This window comes from Triticum urartu, chromosome 7, assembly GCF_003073215.2.
Source record: "Triticum urartu cultivar G1812 chromosome 7, Tu2.1, whole genome shotgun sequence".
Classification (NCBI taxonomy): domain Eukaryota; kingdom Viridiplantae; phylum Streptophyta; class Magnoliopsida; order Poales; family Poaceae; genus Triticum; species Triticum urartu.
This window is the reverse complement of record NC_053028.1, coordinates 191,960,185-191,970,583: the sequence shown is the minus strand read 5'-3', so window position 1 is coordinate 191,970,583 and position 10,399 is coordinate 191,960,185. Positions and strand designations below refer to the sequence as shown.

General features: G+C 45.9%; 2 protein-coding genes and 1 long non-coding RNA gene across 3 annotated transcripts; 2 read left to right on the top strand and 1 right to left on the bottom strand.

Annotated features, from left to right (window-relative positions):
- The first annotated feature begins 3,261 nt into the window (after nt 1-3,261).
- Nucleotides 3,262-4,780, top strand: LOC125518875 (1-aminocyclopropane-1-carboxylate oxidase homolog). Its single transcript, XM_048683752.1, has 2 exons — nt 3,262-4,289; nt 4,375-4,780. Exons 1-2 carry the CDS (start codon nt 3,345-3,347, stop codon nt 4,633-4,635), a joined length of 1,206 nt encoding a protein of 401 aa, XP_048539709.1. The 5' UTR covers nt 3,262-3,344; the 3' UTR covers nt 4,636-4,780.
- LOC125518874 (trigger factor-like protein TIG, Chloroplastic) lies at nt 4,728-10,399 on the bottom strand. The gene is given in 14 exon segments (XM_048683751.1): nt 4,728-5,045; nt 5,339-5,434; nt 5,544-5,693; nt 5,767-5,813; nt 5,816-5,846; nt 6,004-6,096; nt 6,334-6,426; nt 6,712-6,866; nt 7,137-7,227; nt 8,396-8,579; nt 8,684-8,772; nt 9,168-9,296; nt 9,808-9,891; nt 10,067-10,399. Coding segments are annotated over 14 exon segments (1,578 nt in total). The 5' UTR covers nt 10,325-10,399; the 3' UTR covers nt 4,728-4,967.
- LOC125518876 lies at nt 5,794-9,926 on the top strand. The gene is made up of 4 exons (XR_007288159.1): nt 5,794-5,929; nt 6,193-6,253; nt 9,525-9,702; nt 9,787-9,926. It is a non-coding gene; the product is annotated as an uncharacterized LOC125518876 (long non-coding RNA).

Sequence of the window (10,399 nt, the reverse complement as noted above, 5' to 3'; positions counted from 1 at the left end):
CAGGATATGTATTGAAAGTGGGAGCAATTAGCTAGAGTAGCTCCATGCAGAGCATTGTAGACATAGAAATTTGCAAAATACATATGGATGTGAATATGGCAGACCCATTGACTAAACCTCTCTCACAAGCAAAACATGATCACACCTTAGTACTCTTTGGGTATTAATCACATGACGATGTGAACTAGATTATTGACTCTAGTAAACTCTTTGGGTGTTAGTCACATGGCGATGTGAACTATGGGTGTTAATCACATGGTGATGTGAACTAGATTATTGACTCTAGTGCAAGTTGGAGACTGATGGAAATATGCCCTAGAGGCAATAACAAAGTTGTTATTTTTATATTTCCTTATTCATGGTAAAGGTTTATTATTCATGCTAGAATTGTATTGACCAGAAACTTAAATACATGTGTGGATACATAAACAAATATCGTGTCCCTAGTAAGCCTCTACTAGACTAGCTCATTTATCAAAGATGGTTAAGGTCTCCTAACCATGGACATGAGTTGTCATTTGATAACGGGATCACGTCATTAGGAGAATGATGTGATGGACAAGACCCATATGTTAGCTTAGCATATGATTGTTCAGTTTATTGTTATTGCTTCCTTAATGTCAAATACACATTCCTTCGACTATGAGATCATGCAACTCCCGGATACCGGAGGAATACCTTGTGTGCTATCAAACGTCACAACGTAACTGGGTGATCATAAAGATGCTCTACAAGTATCTCCGAAGTTGTATGTTGAGTTGGCATGGATCGAGATTAGGATTTGTCACTCCATGTATTGGAGAGGTATCTCTGGGCCCTCTCGGTGATACACATCACAAGAAGCTTGCAAGAAAAGTGACTAAGGAGTTAGTTACGAGATGGTGTATTACGGAATGAGTAAAGAGACTTGTTGGTAACGAGATTGAACTAGGTATAGAGATACCGACGATCGAATCTCGGGCAAGTAACATACCGTCAGACAAAGGGAATCAAGTATGTTGTCATAACGGTTCGAGCGATAAAGATCTTCATGGATATGTAGGAACCAATATGGGCATCCAGGTTCCGCTATTGGTTATTGACCATAGAGGTGTCTCGGTCATGTCTACATAGTTCTCGAACCCGTAGGGTCTACACGCTTAACATTCGTTGACGATATAGTGTTGTATGAGTTATATGATTTGATGACCGAATGTTATTCAGAGTCCCTGATGAGATCACAAACATGACGAGGAGCTCCGGAATGGTCCGGAGGTAAAGATCGATATATAGGACGATGATATTTGGACACCGGAAGAGTTTCGGGGGGTACCGTGTATTCATGGGATCACCGGAAGGGGTTCCGGGAAGCCCCGAGAGGCTATATGGGCTTAATGGGCCAAAGGGGAAACACACCAGCCCACAAGGGGCTGGTGCGCCCTTCTCCCTCGCCGCCGGCCCTAAGGGGAAGGAAAGGGGGAGGGTTGGCCCCTCCTGCCTTTCCCTCATGAGTGAAAGGAAAGGGGGCGCCACCTCCCCCCGCCTTCCTCCCGCGCATAAACAAGAAAGGTGGGGGCAAGGGCAGGAGCCCAAGGGGGATTCGGCCACCCTTGGGGCGCCTCCTGGCTGTCTTCGCTCTTCCCTACCTATATATATGTGGGAGGGGCGCCACACATAGCGACGACAATCTTAGCCGTGTGCGGCGCCCCTCTCCACAATTTTGTCCCTCAGTCATATTTTCAGAGTGCTTAGGCGAAGCCCTGCGGAGATAACATCACCACCATTGTCACCACGCTGTCGTGCTGTCGGAACTCATCCACTACTTCGCCCATCTTGCTGGATCAAGAAGGCAAGGACGTCACCGAGCTGAACGTGTGTTGAACGCGAAGGTGTCGTACGTTCAGTACTTGATCGGTTTGATCGCGAAGAAGTTCGACTACATCAACCGTGTTACTAAACGCTTCCGCTTACGGTCTACGAGGGTACATAGACATACTCTCCTGTGATAGCCTGGCTTATTAGGGATGGTAGACTACTCATGTCAATAAGGAATTTCTTTTTTTCCGGGAGCCCATTCGAACAAAACTCCAAAAGTAAGCATGCTCAGCCTGGAGTAGTTTCAGGATGGGTGACCGACCGGAAAGTTACTCCCAGGTGCACACGAGTGAGGACAAAGTGAGCAGAAAAGACTAGTATTGATCTATGGGGCCAATCCAGATCCCGCCAGGAGTAACAACCATTGGCGGGTGTGTCCAGGGCGTTACAAGTTGGTATCAGAGCCGACCCTCCCGGTTACACGGATGTTTACGGACAGATGTGCGGTCATGTTGTGCATGATGTTTGTGACCCGTCGTGGCGCACGACATGGCACATGTGCCGGACTGGAAGCACAGACGTATGTGCCAAGAGGGAACGTTCCTGTGGCCCGACGAGGATGTCGGTTCCTCTGAATGGGGGTGTATGTGATAGCCTGGCTTATTAGGGATGATAGACTACTCATATCAATAAGGAATTCCGTCTTTTCCGGGAGCCCATTCGGACAGAACTCCAAAGTTAAGCGTGCTCAGGGGTAGTTTCAGGATGGGTGACTGACCGAGAAATTACTCCCAGGTGCACACGGGTGAGGACAAAGTGCGCAGAAAAGACTAGTATTGATCTATGGGGCCAGTCTAGATCTCGCCAGGAGTAACGACCACCTGCGGGTGTGTCCGAGGCGTTACATCTCCCCTCTCGTTGCTATGCATCTCCATGGATAGATCTTGCGTGTGCGTAGAAATTTTTTTTATTTTTCATGCAATGTTCTCCAACAGTCATCGGCATCGAAGGTCCGTTCAGGGGCTACTAACGGTGTCCTGGGCTAGGGGGTACCAACCTAGCCCGTCCATACACTTCGGCTTGGGCCGAAGGGCCCTCATTCTCCGTAAGATGGACTCCGAGGGATGTATGCTGGGCAGAAGATAAGACCACGTCTCCTGAAGACTTGCCGTATACTCTAAGACCTCTTTCGCCGCCTCCATATCAGGATACCGACCTTATAAGTTGTAACCCTAGATACCCTACCCGACCTGTATATAAGTCGATGGATTTAGCCCGTAGAGGGGACATCAACACAATCTTATTCTTCTAACCTTAGAGTTAGAACACATCTGATCTCGAGGTAGATTACCTTTGTAATTGTAACATCTCCATCAATATAAACAAGAGCAGGATGTATGGTTTTACCTTCATTAAAAGCATTCGAACCTGGGTAAACATCGTCTCCCTCGTTCTAGTTACCATCTTTCCAAGATCTACAATTCGGGACCCCTACTCCGAGGTCTACCCTTTTTTACCCCGACACCAATGATGTAACAAATCCAAATGTGATGGGGAAAAAAATCCCACACGAGAAAAAAGAAACGCTGGCCAAGGCTGGCAACAAAGCCGAAGAAACGCAGCTCGCCCGGCAACACAACTGTATTCCTTCCCAACAAAAGATGGCTGCAGACGACTACGACGCCGCGGTCGCGCTGGCCGAGTTTCAGGCGGCCCGCGCCGGCGTCCGCGGCCTCATCGAGTCCGGAATCACCTCCGTGCCGCCGCTCTTCCTCGTACCCAGCACCATCAGCCCCTCCCCACCTCCATTGGAGAGCGAGATCATCTTCACCATCCCAAGCGTTGACCTCGCACTCCCGCACTCATCCAGCCTGCCACTCATCCGCGCCGCCGCACGCTCGTGCGGCTTCTTCCATGTCACCAACCACGGCGTCGACACCGCCACCGTCGACGGCGCGGTGTCCGCCGTCCGGGCCTTCCACGAGCTACCCCTCACCGTCCGTTCAGCGTTCTACACGCCCGCGTCCGTCGGGAGCGTCACCTACTCCACCATCCCCATCCAGCCCGGCAAAAACTCCGCCGGCCCTCTCCTCCCCTGGCGCGACACGCTCCAGGTCCGCTTCGGCCCTCCTCCGGCGCCTGACCTCGCCCATCTGCCGCCGGCTTGCCGGGACGCGCTGCTCAAGTACCAGCTGCTCATGACGGCGCTCGGGAAGAAGATGGCCGGGCTGCTGTCGGAGGCGCTCGGCGTCGGCGCGGGGCGGCTGGAGAGGGCGATGCAGGTGGAAGGCTTGCTCATGGCGTGCCACTACTACCCGCCGTGCCCGGAGCCGGCGCGGGTGGTGGGCGGCCTGGAGCACACGGACCCCAGCCTCTTCACCGTCCTGGCGCAGGACGGAGTCGGAGGGCTTCAGGTGCGCCTCCGCGACGGACGGTGGGCCGACGTGCCGCCGGAGCCCGGCGCGCTTCTGGTCAACATCGGGGACGTGCTCAAGGTGCGTTGTCCCTCCAGCTCTGTAGAAGTGAACTGCTGCCGATCTACCACCACGATGATTTACTTGCGGATGGAAAAAAATTCAGGTGGTTTCAAATGATGAGTACGAGAGCGTGGAGCACAGGGTGGTGATCAAGTCTTGTGAAGATGCGAGGGTGTCCATTGCACTCTTCTTTAACCCTGCGAAGCGCCAGGAATCCGACTTGTTTGGGCCCCTCCCGGAGCTCTTGACGGCGGGAAAGCAGCAGCGTTACCGGGCTTTCACCCTGACAGAGTTCATGAGCTCCCGAAGAGAGCATGGCCATGGCACCAAGTCCATCGACCAGTTCAGGATTGCACATGAATAATCGGATCCAAAGGATTTGTGCGGACTATCGCCATTGCATGTTTGTCAGGACGAACTTGGTTATGTCTTGGCAGAAATGGAAATTTAACGCTGTAAAGAGAAAACAATACCTCACATAATATAGTACTCTTGGAGTATGTTTATGATATTTGAGCTCGGGATTAGAGTAACACTTTCGGTACGTATAGAGCAAACTTGACATCTACATGTAAACGAGACTTCTCTCTTGTGCTATGAACAAAGCAAACTCTTCTGTCTGCAAAACCAAGGTAGGCCAGAGAGAGTTTGCACGCCTGCCATCCTTGAAAACTGACAGAGCATCTAGCGTCGCGCTCATTTTTTTATGTACTCGATCGTGCAGTTCTCCTTGAGCCACTCCAGCACCTTGGCAGCCTCCAGAACATCCTGAACCTGCATGGTTTTCAATCCCACAACAGACAAAGAATGAGATTTTCCAGCCATGGGAACAAGCAAAGGTAGAGGGAGATAATTTCCTTGGCACTGCCTTGGTTCACTTAATACGAGTACTAGGCATGGCTGTTTAACAGTCACCTTTTTTCTGTGGGGATTTAACTATCATCTAGTGCGTGTATATTTTAGTAGCGAGGTCACAGTAAGATCAAAAGGGTGTTGCCAGACCACAGCAAACTGAAGGAATTCAGCACTGAAAATATCAGAAAAAAAAAATAAGAACAGTTAAGAACCTGCTGCTTGATGTTCCCCTCATCGTAGTCTTGATTATAGCGTTTGAACTCTTCTATAGAGTTCTCGACTTCCTTGACGAGCTGGTCTGTCGAGTACTGCACGGTGATATGTTGTTAATGCATGGACAAAGAATGTGTGGACCGGAAGTCAAAAGTAGAGGTTCTATTGCTCGAATCACAAATGAACAGCAATCATGTTATTTACCTGCAAATTTTCGGCCTTGAATATTTCACCAACAACCAGCATTTGCTTAATGATCCTAGTAATGTTCTCCCTCTCACCTTTTAGGTACTCCTGGACCGACTTCTCGCTTGAAAGGGATGCTAGCTGGTCTTTGTCTAGCTTCCTTTCGGCCTGCGGGAATCAATAAATACATTGAGAAAGCAAGATACAAAAGCTAACCTAGTGTTAACTGCTTGTTCAGTACCTGAAGTTGGAGAAGTTTCGCTCCATACAACTGTTGGCCTTGTTCTTGAACAAGGAACGTGGAACATCAACGTCTACCAACTACACAAACCAATGGAAACATTAGTGCAAGCTTATGCAATCTTGGAGAGAATGTGAAGAGGAATTTGATAATGGAACCAAAGGTAACATATCGATGATCTCCCTGCAAAAATAATAATTCGGAACTGAAAAGCTATTTCAGAAGCAAGACCACAACCTTTCCCAGTTGGTCGAGGATTGCATTATCTGTTGCTTGTTCTATAGCCGTCTTCTCCACTTCTTTGCATCTTTCCAAAATTCGTTCTTTGACCTGTTTCAATCAGAAGGGATGATTTCAAGACAGTTGAAAAAATCCATCAACCATCGTATCGTATGATGATCACAGTTTACAGCTAATATTTCGCAGGGTGAACTGCAAACCATGATCAATCGGGAGTACTTCTCCAAAAAGAAAACAGGTTCAACAGGTACATATCCAGTGATGTTGATTTCAATGCCTATTATTAACTACCAAGTGGAACAAATAGTACAGCGGTAGAATAGAAACCTCATCGATGGTATTGCATCCTGGAAGGAGCTTTGCGGCAAGCGAATCATCCAATTCTGGCAACTCTCTGAAGAAAAGTTCTTTACAGACAACCTGCATAATACAGTCAAAATGGGAATGAAAACTCCAGCACTAGCTATAGATACAGAACAAAAAACTGTGTCACCGTAGTTTATGTGCAGTCAAACAGGACTAATATACATGTGCATCTATATTTCCCACATGAAAATCATACTAACAGATGTGACGGTAAAAGTAATTCCTAAGTGTAATGACTTCCATGTGATATAGGCACAATATAATGTGATTACTAATTGGTAATAAGAGTGGAGTACGCAGGTATATACATCTCGGTCTTTAGGAGGAAGTCATACTCACAGTAAACTGGGCACGGACACCTTGTAGAGTTTCCTGCTCAAACGACTCAGGGAACTGAATAGGAAAAGTTCTAGTCTCACCAGGACGAATCCCAATTAGCGAACCCAGAAATCCAGGAACAAGATTAGTATTTTCCTCTGTGTCCAAGTGGAACCCTGTAATCATAGTAGATGTGCATCACAAGATAGAATGAAAGCAATAGTGTGCATTCTATCTTATCTGGTTTCTGGTATACAAAAGAGAATTCTGAGGATATGTAGACTTGAAAATCACATCACTACAGTAGTCAGTTGCAATCAAAGTAGCGTACAAAGCCAGAGACAATTGGGAAAATATTTTAAATATATAACAGCATATTATCATAATAGGCAAACGATGAAGTTGCGAAAATAAAACAGAATGCAGCTGTGCAAAAACAAACAAACCTGTACTCTCAGCTGACGGAATTTTTTCACCTTTAGAGCCGTCGGTCGTGATAGTTTCAGCCAATATATCCAGTACAACTAGATCACCTACCTACATGGTCCAAAAGAGGATGCTTTTACAATATAACAGCATTACTGATACTTACCATGAAATAAGTTTAATCTAACATGCCTAATCCAAAAAAGGAAGCCACATAGTTCATACATCCTTTATTTATTATGAAAATCACAATGCTGTTTTTTTTCAACAGAAGTCATAATGCTGTTTGACACTGACAAGGAAACTGTAAGGGTATATATGTACATGATGACTTGGCTGTGGTCAATATTTCTGCTAGGCCCATAACTCTCTTTTGTATATAATAACTGTTTCAACTAGAATAAGATGCAGATTTGTGAATAATTATTTTTTTCCTAAGTTATCATGCTAGTAGGGAAATCTCTAGCCGTAGTCAGCCAAGCCTTGCCACCTTCTTTGCCAGAACAGGCAAATGCAGAACAATGAGATCTGCTTCAAAATGACCAGATTACCCCCTGTTTAAAATATGTGTAGATATAGGCCGTATTGGCTCCCAGCCTCATGGTCTTATCTCATCTTCATGAGATTCAGTGAGCACCCATTGCCACTGAATCTGATCTGGGCAGATCTTAGCAAGATTAATGTTCATCATCAACCAGCAATTGTGTTCACTGGACTGAACTATCGCTGTTGGCACATTTGCTATTGCCCCCATTATCATTGTTATTTTGAATTTCGGTAGATGCCATATGACATTGCTAACTTATTCAACTATCAGACCATCAGTACAAGTTGCTGAGCTATCATAATGCTAACTAGTGGAAACATCTATAGATATAAAAGGTACACGGTGTAACATCAAGAAGCTCCTGGAACTGTTTCGCTCAGGTAGTACAACCAGGGCTCAATTTCCCTTTGAGAACCAGACAATAATCACTCTATCAGCCATAATAGCCCTGAGCTATAATGCAGGCACTAGCAAATACAGCGGTATTAATAGTATAAGTTGGCATCGTAAGACTGCAGACCATAAAATCAGGAAGACACAAATATATGGAGTAAGAAGAATAGTTCGTCACTTTGTCAGATACTACTAGAAATTTGGCCGATTTCTGCAAAACTTTGCCGGTTACTTGAAAGGGGAAATTAGAGTCCTGAATAAACTAAAGCTAACACATGGTAAAGGTTTCATGGTATATTAATATCGCATTTACATACTATAGCAACTGTAAAAAATCACCTGTAGGCCTCTGTCAGGTACTATTCGAAGCAGCCCTAGAGATTTACGACGACGCTTAAGCTCTAACTCGGCTGCCTTTTCTGCATCAACAATTTCATCTATTTCAATAACCACTTTGAGGTTCTTATATTTGTCTTCAGATAACCAACGGACTTCAGGAACAACATCCACAGCAACATCATATCTGAGCAAAATTGGTATAAAGAAAAATATATGATCAAAACAACAATTTTAAATAAGTTCAAATAATGAAATAAGCAGGAGACCAAGATGGTAGTAACTGTCTACCTAAAGACATGGTCAAGGGAGAAAGCCTCGTTCATATCATCAAACTTAGTGAGAATGCGCACAGAATCTTCTAATGCCCTCTCTTCTACCTATAAAAAAAAGATGACGATATCAGCTGAGCAGATGTAATATAAAGTATAACATAGCACATAGTTTATTTTTAGAGGGAGAAAGACAAGTCATGGTTCAGCAAGAGATTGGATCATCAGAGAAGGGATCTGCCGTGAGAAATGTTCTCAGCAAAATATCTGCCAAAAATGTTAAACAGTGCTTCATCTCTGATGATCTACCAGTTCAGTTCATATGAAATGGTAATCTCTACTTCAAAAATTTCAACTATATCATCACTCTGATAATAATGATGCAAGACAAATGCAGGTTACCAGAACTAATTTTGCTTGTCATGAATCGTTGGAAACAAAGAATCCATTGTGTTAAATATCAGGGTATTGCTTGTAAAATAGGACTGGGAAGAAGTTCATACCGAGGACAATGCTTGAGGAAGTGTATGTCTTAAGATAGCTTCAACTGTAGCAGCCCGTACATGTTGTGGTCCAACGTAGTTTAAAAGTACATTTTCTGGAACTATCTTTCCAGGCCGAAATCCAGGAACCTGATAAGAAGGAATAGCAGGGGCATACAATAAAAAACTGTAGAATATAGAGCAGCATCACAGACACCAAGTAGAATTATCTATTTTCCCCCTTCCGAACCGTCTGGTCTTACTGATTTACCTATGATCAACTGATTGTAAAATTTGATGCAAGCTGAAAATACTAGATTACATGAGTATTTCCATTTTGTGAATGCATCAGATCTCATTTATACACAAAATTATCAGGGCTTGGTTTCTATGAAAATATCGAACACTTGGCGAAACCCCAAAAGAACACCTGTGACTAAACCACAGACAAAGAAGGCTCTCGGTGCTAAGCAGTGCAGCAAGCAAGTAGCACACACTGACACACATGTTGCAATCTTATTCATGATTACTGAACATGTAGCCGTTAAACTTCGGTGTAAGCCCACATTCCTGGCTGTGCTTTGTAACTCTTTCCATAATGTTTGTCCTCACGAATTCTAATCTTCTTCATTTGATACAGGTTTTAGCACAGAAATGGTACCTTGAAACGCTTTGAGTACTCGAGAAGAGTTGTTTGGTAGCACTCCTGGCATATCGAGGGAGGCACCTCCACGCTGAACTTAACCTGCAAAGCAGCATACCACGGCCATTACAATCGAGCATTGGTTCATCAGTATAGGTCCTACTCTAGCACTAAGCATCGCACCAAACTGAGACAAAGTTCCACATTGCAGAACTGCGTGGCTCTCCAACTCATATACAATCAGAGAGGCAGTTAATTGGGCAGAGTCGGGGCTAACACTGGAGTTGGGCTGCGGCGTCTCGATGACGCGGACGGAGTCCCCACCACCCGCGGCGGCCTCGCGGAGCTCTACGGCGGCCGAGGCGACGGGGAGTCGTCGCCTCTGGGACCGCGAGATGGAGGCGGAGGTGGCCAGGGACCGGGAGGAGGACGGCGACGAGGAACTAGGCCAGGAGGCTGCCCGTGGGGTTGAGAAATGGCTGCGGCCGGGGTGAATGGAGGCTGTGGAGACGACGGCCGCGGTGGCGAGCTCCATGGCCGCGGCTCGGAGTGGAGCAGCGCGTTTGATTTTGTGGGGGAGAAGACGAGCGGAGGGGATTAGGATTTAGTA